Genomic DNA, 18,347 nt, shown 5'->3' with positions numbered 1-18,347 from the left:
TACTACATGACAGGAAATAGTGCTGCCATCTAGTGCTCTTGCTAATGTATAACATTAGTACTACATGACAGGAAATAGTGCTGCCATCTAGTGCTCTTGCTAATGTATAACATTAGTACTACATGACAGGAAATAGTGCTGCCATCTAGTGCTCTTGCTATTGTATAACATTAGTACTACATGACAGGAAATAGTGCTGCCATCTAGTGCTCTTGCTAATGTATAACATTAGCACTACATGACAGGAAATAGTGCTGCCATCTAGTGCTCTTGCTAATGTATAACATTAGTACTACATGACAGGAAATAGTGCTGCCATCTAGTGCTCTTGCTGATGTATAACATTAGTACTTCATGACAGGAAATAGTGCTGCCATCTAGTGCTCTTGCTTATGTATAACATTAGTACTACATAACAGGAAATTGTGCTGCCCTCTAGTTCTCTTGCTAATATATAACATTAGTACTACATGACTGGAAATAGTGCTGCCATCTAGTGCTCTTGCTAATGTATAACATTAGTACTACATAACAGGAAATAGTGCTGCCATCTAGTGCTCTTGCTAATGTATAACATGGTTACAAAAGTGCTGCCATATATTACTGCAGGCACGTGCACTCTTCTGAGCTTACCTTCCACCATTTCAACAAAGGATACGAAAACGAAGAACATTTGATAATAAATTGGAAAGTTGTATAAAATTGTATCTGAACCATGAAAGAAACATTTTGGTTTTTTTTCATGTCCCTTTAAGCATTTTCCTACCAATAATGCAGAGGACACTCTTCAAACCCTCCTCTGATTTGGTGAATACCTGGAATTGTACTCTGAGAGGAGCTCAGCTGGGGGACTAATCTCCGCTTGTAAGTTCTCTACCTAGCAGTCTTTTTATTTGTTGTCCTACTCGATTACTCTATGGGGCGTCTCCTCCATGTGCGTTAGATATTTTACCATTGTTAATTTCATTCACACAGATAGCTCAGCATGCTAAGCACTGTGGCTGAGCTCTGTAGCCTCCCAAGGGTTGCAGGTTCGATCCTCGGCGAGGTCCACTCAGCCTTTCATCCTTCCGAGGTCAATAAAATGAGCAGCGCCTTGAGACCCTTACGGGTGATTAGCCGCGCTTTACAAGTACCCAATACATACATACAATGGTTACTTTAGTCTAATAAGTGTTTCTATGAGTAGATTTTAACATCTAGAGAGAAAAGTAAATCGACAGTTCACTGTAAAATGTACCCCCCCCCCTTAATATGTTTCCAATGACTTATGCTAGCCACAGGGTATAGAAAATATAATAAATTGCTTATTTATCTTTATTTTTGTATATGAAATGGCTTTGAAACCACAACCCACTAAAATTGGTTGAATTTGTTGAGTTTTAAGGGAAATCATATCTTATTTTATCACTTTCTGTACACACACACATGCTTCTTTACATTATCTCCGTCTGTATACCAAAGCCCAATACCTAGAGCCTAATATTCAAAACCTCGCTGGCATGGAAAGAAATCACATAAAATCTTTGTTTTGTTTTTTTTGACTTTCTATTGTAATGTAGGAGTCTCTGTCTCACATAATGAACACTACATAGCAACATAAACATGTCTCAAGGTATTATTTTGTCTGACTGACGAGACTTCTTAGTGTGCTGCAGAATCTGTTGGCGCACGACAGATAACTTATAATATTAACCTGAGCAGCGAGGTTTTAACTTTCGGGCCCTTAGACAGAACAACTGCAAATGAATTCATCAGTGCTGAGGTCACACTTGGCTTTACTGTGATCTTGTGGGATTTCACCATAATCTTAAGAGATTTCATAGTGATCTTCTTTACACTGAGGGGGATATAACATGACTGCACATGCCAGATGCACGCTCCCTTCCTTGTAAGCATTCTGATTGGCTGCTTAAAGTCCCTTTACAATTGGATGAGATAATATAACTTCCTTTTTTACATAAAGATGTTCATGTAACGCCTTTACAGATATGCTTTAGTATAAGGGTATTGCTAACCAGTAGAGTTTATCATTCTGCTCGGGCAACCATGGGCATCCTATTAGAAAATCTCCCTGTGATTCCTCTTAAGACTCTTCACTGTTAAAGGGCTGTTGGGAAACGTCCTTCTGCAATGCCAGCTCAAGGTAAGTTTTAAAGGGACGTTAAACTTATCTGGTTTTTGTGTGAAAAACTGTCTCACGCTCCATAGACAGGACAAAAATAAATAAATCATGGTACAGAATTTAATTTATACTTAGAAGCAAAATAGTTCTTTCAGGATTCATATATTTAATTCATTTTGAACAACTTTCCCATTTACTATTATCAAATTTGCTTTGTTCTCTTGGTATTCTTTGTTGAAAAGCATGCCTAGGTAGGCCCAGGACTAGCAATGCACTGCTGAGAGCTATCTGCTGCACATATAAGCCTATTGTCGCTGTTTCGCTCAATGTGTTTAGCTAGCTCCCAGTAGTAAATTGCGTCACCTTCAACAAAGGATACTAAAAGAATGAAGTAAATTTGATCATAGAAATAAATTGGAAAGTTGTTTAAAATTGAATAATCTAACTGAACTAGGAAAGAAAAAACATAAGTTTAATGTCCCATTAATATTATCTGAAGAATATTAAAGGGACACTGAACCCAATTTTTTTCTTTCATGATTCAGATAGAGCATAAAATTTTAAGCAACTTTCTAATTTACTCCTATTATCAAATTTTCTTCATTCTCTTGGTATCTTTATTTGAAATGCAAGAATGTAAGTTTAGATGCCGGCCCATTTTTGGTGAACAACCTGGGTTGTTCTTGCTGATTCGTGGATAAATTCACCCACCAATAAACAAGTGTTGTCCGTGGGTCTGAACCGAAAATTGGCTGGCTCCTTAGCTTAGATGCCTTCTTTTTCAAATAAAGATAGCAAGAGAATGAAGAAACATTGATAACAGGAGTAAATTAGAAAGTTGCTTAAAATTGCATGCTCTGTCTGAATCACAAAAGAAAAGATGTGGGTTCAGTGTCCCTTTAACTGTTCTAAAGTTTTAAAAATAAGCACTGCTGGGTTATAAGAAAGGTACTGGCAAAGTGCATATACATGAAAAAAGGGACAATCTAGACCAGTGATAGTGAACCTTGGCACTCCAGATGTTTCAGAATTACATTTCCCATGATGCTTAGACACTCTGAAGTCCAGCCGAGCATCATGGGAAATGTAGTTTTAAAACATCTGTAGTGCCAAGGTTCACCATTACTGATCCAATACTTATTCTTTAATACTTCTTGTTACATACCACAGAAGGATCTTGTAACAGGTTCCACAGTTTGTAAAAAGTACATTAAACTTGTAAAGTATCACTATTTGTTAGCTTCTGAAAATGGCCGCCAAGCTCAGCCCACAGCTTTGTCAAGTTAGCTGTTTTCTTGTATGACAGTTTAGCAGTGCACACTCATTATGTGTGAGAAGGAAAACTTATTTAAACACTTTGAGACAGTATCATAAAATGATAAATCGTGTGTGTGTGTGTATATATATATAACTCTGCAATATGCTTTCATTATTTATTTTGTCCCCTTTTCATGTGATTCTATTCTGAAATTCTGAGCTTTTCAGTCCCTGTTGGAAATGAGAGTACAGAACACTGTTATATTCCTCACAGCCATTGGCTGCACACTCTAGTGACCTATTTATAACTGTCCCTAATTGGCCACATCAGAGAAGGTTAAAGGGACATTATACACTCATTTTTTCTTTGCATAAATGTTTTGTAGATGATCTATTTATATAGCCCATTAAAAAAAATATTTTTAAAAATGTATAGTTTTGCTTATTTTTAAATAACATTGCTCTGATTTTCAGACTCCTAACCAAGCCCCAAAGTATTATTTGAATACCGTCAGCTACCTTCTCCAGCTTGCTCCTGTTTATATAAAGGGTCTTTTCATATGCAAAAGAAGGGGGAGGGGGAGTGTCTTATTTCCCACTTGCAGTGGGCTTTCCAGCTAGCTGGAGAGCTTCTAAGTAAGTTTTTAAACAGTTTTATACTGGATTTTTATATCAGTATCTGTGCATCTTATTATTTATAGTAGTGTCTATTACATGCAGTTATATGAAAATGAGTGTATACTGTCCCTTTAAGTAAGTTACAACATGGCAGCTCCCATTGTTTTATAGACACTGATTTTGTCACTATTTACACAGCTAATGAAACTTTAAAATAACACATCTACACGTTATTCTCAGACTAATCTTTTTTTGAATGCATCATTCTATTTAGTGTTTAATGTCCCTTTAAGATTTGATTGTGATTGGAGAAACATAACTAAAATATACACTCAGTAGGTGGGTGGAGCTTGCAGCTATTTTCTGCTCCTAACAAGGACTATTTTGATGTTTCATGTACTTCTTACAAGCTTATAGATATGTGACCAGTTGCAGGATGCGTCTCTGGTATGTAACAATAAGTAATCAAAATGGTGTATTGGGTCTAGACTGTCCCTTTAAGTATTGATGACACAGTAATGTGACAGTTAGGTCAACCTAAACAAATGACACTGAACTCAAAATTAAATTTTTATGATTTTTACATATACACTTTCTAAGGCACCAGGTTCTACTGAGCATGTGCAAGAGATCACAGTGTACACGTATAGGAGTCTGATTAAGTGATGGTTGTCACATGGTACAGGGGCAGGGAAATGGAGTGAAATTTTGACATTTCTAAAAAAAAAATAAAAAAAAATTGCTCTTGAAACATAAAGTGTTATTGTATATTACAAATTTGTTGATTATACAGGTTTACTGATATTATAAAATAATAAACATAATATTGAGATAGCAACGATATGCAGAAACAAGCAGAGAATAACTTACTTAATGACAAAAGGCCTTGAAAATTGTGCACAGTCTGTTATGCACACATTCTAACGCACCAGCCCTTACTAAGCATGTGCAAGAATTCACAATGTATATGAGTCTGTGATTGGCTGATGGCTTTCACATGAATACAGGGGGCTGCAAAAATGAAGTCAATTTTGAAATTTGTCTTTAAAAAAAAAACTACTGCTCATTTAAAATTCAGAGTAAGTGCTATTGCATTGTCTTTTTGTTATGCAATTCTACTGTGTTAAGTGTAAAACACATATTTTGTCTGTAAAGAAGGAGCCATATATGCTTGTACAGCAATACGTAGTCCCTAAAAGAGCTGACTCGTGACAGGAGTGACACATAGAAGCTCCTAAAGGGACACTGTACAGTAGAAATGTCCCCTCTTAATGTGTTCCCAATGATTTGTTTTGCCAGCTGTAGGGTAAAATCTCTGGGGAAATAATACTTTATCTTTATTTTCATATTTAATATATATATATGTTTTCTCATTTAAACCACCACCAATTGTTCTAAAGAGCATGCCCATTTAAACAGGCTGAGTCTGTTGGAAGAGCAGAGCCGCTTATCTTTCTCTCTATGAACAAAGACCAACAATTAGGAACTTAAATTGTCTTTATGGATGGTCAGCAAAACCAACTACTTCAGCTGCGATTAACAATATTCTATACATTTATTGCCCCGTAGCTGGTATACGTCTTTTGAATACATTAACGGAAAATAAACATTTACAGCACAGTGTCCATTTTAATCCCTAAATGGCAGCAGTTTCAATATTATATCTATAGTGTTCAAGTTACGTGTACGCTCCTAAGCCTACCTCAGAATTCTCTTATGGCTATGAAAACCACAAAAAAAGTACATTTTATATCTAAGTAAATTGGAAAGTTTTTTTTAAAACTGTACAGTCTCTCAGGGGTCAGCAACCTTCGGCTCCCAGATGTTTTGTAACTACATTTCCCATGATGCTCAGATAGCCTAAAGAGTGTCTCAGCATCGTGGGAAATGTAGTTCCAAAACATCTGGGAGCCGAAGGTTGCTGACCCCACTCTATCTGAATCATGAGGGTTGAATTTTGACTTTCAATTCCCTTTGTAGGAGACATGAAACCCAAAGTTTTTCTTTTGTGATTCAGACAGAGCATAAAAAAGTTTCCTATTTACTTATATTATCAAATTTAGTTTGTTCACATGGTATTCTTTGTTGAAGAACAATCCTAGGTAAGTAGTGTGCACATGTTTAGAGCACTATGTGGCAGCTATCATGGCTGCCATTTAGTGCTCTTGCAAATGTATAACATTGTTAATAGACGTGCCCACTCCTGAGCCTGCTTACCCAGATTTTCAACCTGCCAAGAGAATTAAGTAAATCCCATAATATACTTTAATTGTATTTTTAAAAAAAACCCTGATATGTTTTATCTGAATCATGGAAGAAACAATTAGGATTTATGTCCCTTTACTATAGCAAGCGTTTTCCCAGGCTTGGTCATTTTGGCTGTTTTATATAACTTGTTTATATTTAAAAAATATAAATGTTTTGTAATGTTTTTTTATTTGTTTGTTTATATTTAGAGTTGGAAGGCCGAATAGAAATCAAGGTCGAGAATTGTGAAGACTTCCCTACGGGCGGAAACCCTTCGGTGGAAGATAACGTTGCAAAATGTGGAGCCTATAACAATGAACTGAAATTAATATGTTCCAAAGAAATATTATTGCAGGAAGCCACGTGTGAAAAAAATGACGTGACACAAGATAATATTATTCGTGACTGTGTTGGCGATCCAAATAAAGTTATTTTGGAAAATAACATAAAAGTTGTAAAATTAAACTACAGCGGAGGAAGGCTGGATATTGGTATTAATCATGAAAATAGCCCTATAGAGGAATCAACTTCATTAAGTTCTGAAAATATTAATCATGGTCCTTCTGAAATGGAAAAACATATCCCTAAAGACTTCATCAGAGATCAAACGTACAGATATCCTGTAAGGCATGAGGTGTCGCACAACAAAAAGGACTTGAAAAAGGGTGACAAAGACATTAAGCCTACGGTAACGCAACAAGGTGGTCGGCCGTATGTGTGCCGTGATTGTGGCAAAAGCTATACTCAAGGTTCCAATCTGGTGATCCACCAACGAAAACACACAGGAGAAAGGCCCTTTTCATGCAACGAATGTGGGAAGCGTTTTATCAGTCGTGGAAATTTTGCTACGCATAAAAAAATCCACACAGGAGAGGGGACCTATATCTGCAGCGATTGTGGGAAAAGTTACGTCACCAGATTCCATCTTGTCATACACCAGAGAAAACACACAGGAGAAAGACCGTATACGTGCAACGTGTGCGGAAAATCTTTTGTATCCAAATCAGACCTTGTGCGTCACGAGAAAGTGCATCAAGCTTACAAGCCGTACAACTGCAGCGAATGTGGTAAAAGATTTACGCGGTCGTCTGATCTTGTTCGACATAAAAAAAGACACTTGGAGTCCGCAGTGTGTAAATGATTTTAAAGAAAAGTTTCATTTTTATAAAAAAAGCTTATAGTTTATTTTTAAACGCAAATATAAATCTTGCACACACAAAAATAATTCCATATTTTAAAGGGATATGAACACCAATTTTTTTTTTCTTTTGTGATTCATTAACTTAGCCACCAATCAGCAAGCGCTACCCAGGTTTCTGAACAAAAAATGGGCTGGCTCCTAAGCTTACATCCATGCTTTTTCAAATAAAGATACCAAATTGATAATAGGAGTAAATTAGAAAGTTGCTAAAATCACTGCTCTATCAGAATCATGAAAGAAAACATTTGGGTTTCATATCCCTTTAAAAAAATCTGTATGCAAATCACTTTCTATTTAACCATGGGGATGTTTTGTCTTTTATTTCTTTGTATTACTAGTTTATTTTTTCATATTAAAGTCTAAATGATTGGGACATAAGGAAATAATAATATGCTGTAATCTGTTAGTGCCTTTTTATAATTGTGCTGTTACTGGCAGAGAACTATGTGTTTAAAGGGACAGAAAATGCACAAATAACATGCTCTGCTACAGCAATGTATTATTATATTATTGCTAGTATATAACTATATGTTTAATCCCTACAAATGGATTAAATACATAGTTAAAGTTAGCTAAACACAACCGGCGAGCCAATGACAAGAGGCATATATTTGCAGTCACCAATCCGCATTTCGCTCCCAGTAGTAGTACATTGCTGCTCCTAATCCTAGCTAGGTATACCTTTCAACAAAGGATATAAAGAGAATTAAGTCAAATCGATAATAGAAGCAACTTGAAATTTTTCTTAAAGGGAGAGTAAAGTCAAAATTAAACTTATATGGATTGGATAGAACAAGTCGTTTTAAAACAACTATACAATTGACTTCTAGTACTGATTTTGCTTAGTTCTCTTGGTGTCCTTTTTTTTAGAAAATCAGGCATGTAGGCTTAGGACTGTGCTTGTGTCTTGAGCACAATACGGCAACAGTGTTTGTCACAATATTATACATATAGTCCTGAAGACACATGCACAGTACTAAGCCTACCTTAGTATTCTCTCACAGAAAAAAAACTACATTTCAACAAAGGAGAGTAAAATAAATAAGTACATTTGGCAATAAAAGTAAACTAGTATTTTATTTTTTTATGTTATGCTTTGTTTGAATACGGAATTCTAATTTTGACTTCCACGTCCCTTTAAATGCCAACAATAAAAAGCAGAGAGTGGCCGACCAATTCCAGATTACGCTCAGTGTAAATCTTGCACGTAATAAACTTCCTGTGGAAGAATATGCAACTAGAGTCCTTAAAGGGACAGTCTACTCTTTGTATTGTTTAAAACGATAGACCACGCCTTTATTACCAGTTCCCCAGCTTTGCACAACCAATATTGTTAGATTAAAGGGACAGTCTACACCAGAATTGTTATTGTTTAACAAGATAGATAATCCCTTTATTACCCATTCCCCGGTTTTGCATAACCAACACAGTTATATTAAAGGGACAGTATACTATAAAATTGTTGTTCCCTTAATGTGTTTCCAATTACTTTTTTAGTATCTGCAGAGTATAAAATGTACAGGATTTTCTGTTTAAGGTTTATTTGTGTCTATGAGTTAACTGATTTTGTGTTTTAAAGCCACAACCTAATAAAATGGGTTGAGCGTGTAGGTATAATCAGATCTCATTACTTTATCACATTATGTACATATACATGTGTCTTTATCTTATATCTGTAGGTATAATCAGATCTCATTACTGTATCACACTGTGTACATATATATGTGTCTTTATCTTATATCTGTAGGTATAATCAGATCTCATTACTGTATCACATTGTGTACATAGACATGTGTCTTTATCTTATATCTGTAGGTATAATCAGATCTCATTACATTATCACACTGTGTACATATACATGTGTCTTTATCTTATATCTGTAGGTATAATCAGATATCATTACTTTATCACACTGTGTACATATACATGTGTCTTTATCTTATATCTGTAGGTATAATCAGATCTCATTACTTTATCACACTGTGTACATCTACATGTGTCTGTATTTTATATCTGTAGGTATAATCAGATCTTATTACTTTATCACACTGTGTACATATACATGTGTCTTTATCTTATATCTGTAGGTATAATCAGATCTCATTACTTTATCACATTGTGTACATATACATGTGTCTTTATCTTATATCTGTAGGTATAATCAGATCTCATGACTTTATCACATTGCTTCTTTATCTTATATCTATAGGTATAATCAGATCTCATTACTGTATCACATTGTGTACATATACATGTGTCTTATATCTGTAGGTATAATCAGATTTCATTACTTTATCACACTGTGTACATATACATGTGTCTATCTTATATCTGTAGGTATAATCATTTCTCATTACTTTATCACACTGTGTACATATACATGTGTCTTTATCTTATATCTGTAGGTATAATCAGATCTCATTACTTTATCACATTGCTTCTTTATCTTATATCTATAGGTATAATCAGATCTCATGACTTTATCACATTGCTTCTTTATCTTATATCTATAGGTATAATCAGATCTCATTACTGTATCACATTGTGTACATATACATGTGTCTTATATCTGTAGGTATAATCAGATTTCATTACTTTATCACACTGTGTACATATACATGTGTCTATCTTATATCTGTAGGTATAATCATTTCTCATTACTTTATCACACTGTGTACATATACATGTGTCTTTATCTTATAACTGTAGGTATAATCAGATCTCATTACTGTATCACATTGTGTACATATACATGTGTCTTTATCTTATAACTGTAGGTATAATCAGATCTAATTACTGTATCACATTGTGTACATAGACATGTGTCTTTATCTTATATCTGTAGGTATAATCAGATCTCATTACTTTATCACACTGTGTACATATACATGTGTCTGTATCTTATATCTGTAGGTATAATCAGATCTCATTACTTTATCACACTGTGTACATATACATGTGTCTATCATATATCTGTAGGTATAATCAGATCTCATTACTGTATCACATTGTGTACATATACATGTGTCTTTATCTTATTACTGTAGGTATAATCAGATCTCATTACTGTATCACATTGTGTACATAGACATGTGTCTTTATCTTATATCTGTAGGTATAATCAGATCTCATTACTTTATCACATTGTGTACATATACATGTGTCTTTATCTTATATCTGTAGGTATAATCAGATCTCATTACTTTATCACATTGTGTACATATACATGTTTCTTTATATTATATCTGTAGGTATAATCAGATCTCATTACTGCATTACTTTATCACATTGTGTACATATACATGTGTCTATATCTTATATCTGTAGGTATAATCAGACCTCATTACTTTATCACATTGTGTACATATACATGTGTCTTTATCTTATATATGTAGGTATAATCAGATCTCATTACTTTATCACACTGTGTACATATACATGTGTCTTTATCGTATATCTGTAGGTATAATCAGATCTCATTACTTTATCACACTGTGTACATATACACGTGTCTTTATCGTATATCTGTAGGTATAATCAGATCTCATTACTTTATCACGTTGTGTACATACATATACATGTGTCTTTATCTTATATCTGTAGTTATAATCAGATCTCATTACTGTATCACACTGTGTACATATACATGTGTCTTTATCTTATATCTGTAGGTATAATCAGATCTCATTACTTTATCACATTGTGTACATATACATGTGTCTTTATCTTATATCTGTAGGTATAATCAGATCTCATTACTTTATCATACTGTGTAAATATACATGTGTCTTTATCTTATATCTGTAGGTATAATCAGATCTCATTACTTTATCACATTGTGTACATATACATGTGTCTTTATCTTATATCTGTAGGTATAATCAGATCTCATTACTTTATCATACTGTGTAAATATACATGTGTCTTTATCTTATATCTGTAGGTATAATCAGATCTCATTACTTTATCATAATGTGTAAATATACATGTGTCTTTATCTTATATCTGTAGGTATAATCAGATCTCATTACTGTATCACATTGTGTACATATACATGTGTCTTTATCTTATATCTGTAGGTATAATCAGATCTCATTACTTTATCACACTGTGTACATATACATGTGTCTTTATCTTATATCTGTAGGTATAATCAGATATCATTACTTTATCACACTGTGTACATATACATGTGTCTTTATCTTATATCTGTAGGTATAATCGGATCTCATTACTTTATCACATTGTGTACATATACATGTGTGTCTATCTTATATCTGTAGGTATAATCAGATCTCATTACTTTATCACATTGCGTACATATACCTGCTTCTTTATCTTATATCTGTAGGTATAATCAGATCTCATTACTGTATCACATTGTGTACATATACATGTGTCTTTATCTTATATCTGTAGGTATAATCAGATCTCATTACTTTATCACACTGTGTACATATACATGTGTCTTTATCTTATATCTGTAGGTATAATCAGATCTCATTACTTTATCACACTGTGTACATATACATGTGTCTTTATCTTATATCTGTAGGTATAATCAGATCTCATTACTTTATCACACTGTGTACATATACATGTGTCTTTATCTTATATATGTAGGTATAATCAGATGTCATTACTTTATCACACTGTATACATATACATGTGTCTTTATCTTATATCTGTAGGTATAATCAGATCTTATTACTGTATCAGGTTGTGTACATATACATGTGTCTTTATCTTATATCTGTAGGTATAATCAGATCTCATTACTGTATCACATTGTGTACATATACATGTGTCTGTATCTTATATCTGTAGGTATAATCAGATCTCATTACTTTATCACATTGTGTACATATACATGTGTCTATCTTATATCTGTAGGTATAATCAGATCTCATTACTGTATCACATTATGTACATATACATGTGTCTTTATCTTATATCTGTAGGTATAATCAGATCTCATTACTTTATCACATTGTGTACATATACATGTGTCTTTATCTTATATCTGTAGGTATAATCAAATCTCATTACTTTATCACATTGTGTACATATACGTGCCTTCATCTTATATCTGTAGGTATAATCAGATCTCATTACTTTATCACATTGTGTACATATACGTGTCTTTATCTTATATCTGTAGGTATAATCAGATCTCATTACTTTTATCACATTGTGTACATATACCTGCTTCTTTATCTTATATCTGTAGGTATAATCAGATCTCATTACTGTATCACATTGTGTACATATACATGTGTCCTTATCTTATATCTGTAGATATAATCAGATCTCATTACTTTATCACACTGTGTACATATACATGTGTCTGTTTCTTATATCTGTAGGTATAATCAGATCTCATTACATTATCAAACTGTGTACATATACATGTGTCTATCTTATATCTGTAGGAATAATCAGATCTCATTACATTATCACATTGTATACATATACATGTGTCTTTATATTATATCTGTAGGTATAATCAGATCTCATTACTTTATCACATTGTGTACATATACATGTGTCTTTATCTTATATCTGTAGGTATAATCAGATCTCATTACTTTATCACATTGTGTACATATACCTGCTTCTTTATCTTATGTCTGTAGGTATAATCAGATCTCATTACTGTATCACATTGTGTACATATACATGTGTCCTTATCTTATATCTGTAGGTATAATCAAATCTCTTTACTTTATCACATTGTGTACATATACATGTCTTTATCTTATATCTGTAGGTATAATCAGATCTCATTACTTTATCACACTGTGTACATATACATGTGTCTGTTTCTTATATCTGTAGGAATAATCAGATCTCATTACATTATCACATTGTGTACATATACATGTGTCTTTATCTTATATCTGTAGGTATAATCAGATCTCCTTACTTTATCACACTGTGTACATATACATGTGTCTTTATCTTATATCTGTAGGTATAATCAGATCTCATTACTTTATCACATTGTGTACATATACATGTGTCTATCTTATATCTGTAGGTATAATCAGATCTCATTACTGTATCACAGTGTGTACATATACATGTGTCTTTATCTTATATCTGTAGGTATAATCAGATCTCATTACTTTATCACACTGTGTACATATACATGTGTCTTTATCTTATATCTGTAGGTATAATCAGATCTCATTACTGTATCACAGTGTGTACATATACATGTGTCTTTATCTTATATCTGTAGGTATAATCATATCTCATTACATTATCACACTGTGTACATATACATGTGTCTGCATCTTATATCTGTAGGTATAATCAGATCTTATTACTTTATCACACTGTGTACATATAGATGTGTCTTTATCTTATATCTGTAGGTATAATCGGATCTCATTACTTTATCACACTGTGTACATATACATGTGTCTGTATCTTATATCTGCAGGTATATTCAGATCTCATTACTGTATCACACTGTGTACATATACATGTGTCTTTATTTTATATCTGTAGTTATAATCAGATCTCATTACTTTATCACACTGTGTACATATATATGTTTCTTTATCTTATATCTGTAGGTATAATCAGATCTCATTACATTATCACACTGTGTACATATACATGTGTCTATCTTATATCTGTAGGTGTAATCAGATCTCATTACTTTATCACACTGTGTACATATATATGTGTCTATCTTATATCTGTAGGTATAATCAGATATCATTACTGTATCACATTGTTTACATATACATGTGTCTTTATCTTATATATGTAGGTATAATCAGTTCTCAATACTTTATCACTCTGTGTACATATACATGTGTCTATCTTATATCTGTAGGTATAATTAGATCTTATTACTTTATCACACTGTGTACATATACATGTGTCTTTATCTTTTATATGTAGGTATAATCAGATCTTATTACATTATCACACTGTGTACATATACATGTGTCTTTATCTTATATATGTTGGTATAATCAGATCTCATTACTGTATCACACTGTGTACATATACATGTGTCTTTATCTTATATCTGTAGGTATAATCGGATCTCATTACTTTATCACACTGTGTACATATACATGTGTCTGTATCTTATATCTGCAGGTATATTCAGATCTCATTACTGTATCACACTGTGTACATATACATGTGTCTTTATTTTATATCTGTAGTTATAATCAGATCTCATTACTTTATCACACTGTGTACATATATATGTTTCTTTATCTTATATCTGTAGGTATAATCAGATCTCATTACATTATCACACTGTGTACATATACGTGTCTATCTTATATCTGTAGGTGTAATCAGATCTCATTACTTTATCACACTGTGTACATATATATGTGTCTATCTTATATCTGTAGGTATAATCAGATATCATTACTGTATCACATTGTTTACATATACATGTGTCTTTATCTTATATATGTAGGTATAATCAGTTCTCAATACTTTATCACTCTGTGTACATATACATGTGTCTATCTTATATCTGTAGGTATAATTAGATCTTATTACTTTATCACACTGTGTACATATACATGTGTCTTTATCTTTTATATGTAGGTATAATCAGATCTTATTACATTATCACACTGTGTACATATACATGTGTCTTTATCTTATATATGTAGGTATAATCAGATCTCATTACTGTATCACACTGTGTACATATACATGTGTCTTTATCTTATATATGTAGGTATAATCAGATCTCATTACTTTATCACTCTGTGTACATATACATGTGTCTATCTTATATATGTAGGTATAATCAGATCTCATTACTTTATCACATTGTGTACATATACATGTGTCTTTATCTTATATCTGTAGGTATAATGAGATCTCATTACTTTATCACACTGTGTACATATACATGTGTCTTTATCTTATATATGTAGGTATAATCAGATCTCATTACATTATCACACTGTGTACATATACATGTGTCTTTATCTTATATCTGTCGGTATAATCAGATCTCATTACTTTATCACACTGTGTACATATACATGTGTCTTTATCTTATATATGTAGGTATAATCAGATCTCATTACTTTATCACATTGTGTACATATACATGTGTCTTTATCCTATATCTGTAGGTATAATCAGATCTCATTACTTTATCACATTGTGTACATATACATGTGTATCTTATATCTGTAGGTATAATCAGATCTCATTACTGTGTCACATTGTGTACATATACATGTGTATTTATCTTATATCTGTAGGTATAATCAGATCTCATTACTTTATCACATTGTGTACATATACATGTGTCTTTATCGTATATCTGTAGGTATAATCAGATCTCATTACTTTATCACACTGTGTACATATACATGTGTATCTTATATCTGTAGGTATAATGATCTCATTACATTATCACACTGTGTACACATACATGTGTCTTTATCTTATATCTGTAGGTATACTTAGATCTCATTACTTTATGACAGTGTGTACATATACATGTGTCTTTATCTTATATCTGAAGGTATAATCAGATCTCATTACTTTATCACACTGTGTACATATACATGTGTCTTTATCTTATATCTGTAGGTATAATCAGATCTCATTACTGTATCACATTGTGTACATATACATGTGTCTTTATCTTATATCTGTAGATATAATCAGATCTCATTACTTTATCACACTGTGTACATATACATGTGTCTTTATCTTATATCTGTAGGTATAATCAGATCTCATTACTTTATCACACTGTGTACATATACATGTGTCTTTATCTTATATCTGTAGGTATAATCAGATCTCATTACTTTATCACATTGTGTACATATACATGTGTCTTTATCTTATATCTGTAGGTATAATCAGATGTCATTACTTTATCACATTGTGTACATATACCTGCTTCTTTATCTTATATCTGTAGATATAATCAGATCTCATTACTTTATCACACTGTGTACATATACATGTGTCTTTATCTTATATGTGTAGGTATAATCAGATCTCATTACAGTATCACACTGTGTACATATACATGTGTCTTTATCTTATATCTGTAGGTATAATCAGATCTCATTACTGTATCACATTATGTACATATACATGTGTCTGTATCATATATCTGTAGATATAATCAGATCTCATTACTTTATCACACTGTGTACATATACATGTGTCTTTATCTTATATCTGTAGGTATAATCAGATCTCATTACAGTATCACACTGTGTACATATACCTGTGTCTTTATCTTATATCTGCCCATAAATCATTCACCAATACTTGGAGAGAAGAATGGAAAATTAACATTTTATTAACTTTCTCTTCTATACCCCACTGGGAGTGTAAATTCTTCTACTGGCTGTGTTAACACTTAAGGCCAAAAACTTTCAGAATAGGCGGGGATACCACAGGCTAAATCAGCCGTTTCAAATGTCAATAAAATGGTAATTGAAATACTTGTAAAGAATTTAATACACTTCAAGAGGTAAAGTGGATCATTGGGAACAAATTAAAGGGGAGAATTTTTTTGAGTAAAATGGTCCCTTTAATACTTTTTACCTCTGTGATTACCTTGTATCTAAGCCTCTGCAAACTGCCCCCTTAGTGCTATTTACAGACTTGCATTTTAGCCAATCAGTGCTGACTCCTAGGTAACTCCACGTGCGTGAGCTCGATGTTATCTATATAGCACAGAGGAACTAATGCCCTCTAGTGGTGAAAAAAAATGCATTTAGATAAGAGGCGGCCTTAAAGATCTAAGAAATTAGCACATGAGCCTCCTAGGTTTAGCTTTCAACTAAGAATACCAAGAGTACAAAGCTAATTTGATGATAAAAGTACATTTGAAAGTTGTTTAAAATGACATGCCCTATCTGAATCATGAAAGTTTATTTTTGACTATACTGTCCCTTTAATATATATTATAACATTTAAACCTCTACATTTCTGCCGGTTTCTAAGCCACTACATAGTCTCTTATCACATGGTTTTTTATTATCTTTTCACAGCCAGATCTTGCTAATTCATGTGTGCTATATAGATCATATTGAGCTCACTCTCGTGGAGTTGTGCAGGAACCAGCACTGATTGGCTAAATGCAAGTAAATAACAGTGAAATAAGGGGCAGACTACAGAGGCTTAGACACAAGGTAATCACAGAGGTAAAAAGTATATTAATATAATAGTGTTGGTTATGCAAAACTGGGGAATAGGTAATAAAGGGATTATCTATCTTTTTAAACAAAAAAATTTAATAGATTGTCCCTTTAATGTTCTTTTTATTAGTTAGGGGATCAAGACAGCTCCAAGGTTCTTAATAAAAGGATGAAAACCATCTGTCAGTAAAGTGCATTTATATTATATCTAATGCTTGTGTAGATACTGTATTGTTTAGTACAATAAATAAAGAAGATTGTTTTGAAATATAAGAACTGCAGTAGTGGGGGTTCCAGACATTTTCTAACCTTTTATGAACAGAATCAAGCTATGTTGGTGCGTGGGTCTTTCTTTAAAATGACGTTGAATGGAAGTTACCCAATTGCTGAAAGTGATGCAGCAATTCTTCAAATTGAACAAGATTTGAAGAAGATTTGAGGCAAGCTAAATATTTTCTTTTCAAAACCAAAATTTTGCACTTAATATTCTGCTATGTTTTCAGAACTGCTTTTCCTTTTAACAGCCTCATGCCTACTCCACAAGCAGGCTTACATGCTCATACCTTACCCTTCTCCACATGCAGTTTATATTGGCCCCTCTCTCCTTTCCTCTCCTTACCTTAGCTCTCATGAACAACTTTCTATTTTAAAATCTATGTCACTAAACGGCACCACCTCACAGAAATGCCCCCACTGCTATAAATCTCATTCTCACCTACACTTACGT

The 18,347-nt window shown here is 32.9% G+C and overlaps 1 protein-coding gene across 1 annotated transcript in view; it reads left to right on the top strand.

The window, feature by feature from the left end:
• The window catches only part of LOC128667163 (zinc finger protein 568), an 84,274-nt gene extending 75,747 nt beyond the window's left edge, over positions 1 to 8,527 (top strand). The window contains exon 5 of the mRNA XM_053722096.1: positions 6,457 to 8,527. Within this exon, the coding sequence (XP_053578071.1) occupies positions 6,457 to 7,388 (932 nt within the window). The 3' untranslated portion in view covers positions 7,389 to 8,527. The remainder of the gene's footprint in view (positions 1 to 6,456) is intronic.
• The last annotated feature ends 9,820 nt before the right edge of the window (positions 8,528 to 18,347 follow it).

Source organism: Bombina bombina, chromosome 7, assembly GCF_027579735.1.
Source record: "Bombina bombina isolate aBomBom1 chromosome 7, aBomBom1.pri, whole genome shotgun sequence".
NCBI classification, from domain to species: domain Eukaryota; kingdom Metazoa; phylum Chordata; class Amphibia; order Anura; family Bombinatoridae; genus Bombina; species Bombina bombina.
The sequence above is the reverse complement of the archived record's forward strand: the minus strand, read 5'-3'. Positions and strand labels throughout refer to the sequence as shown.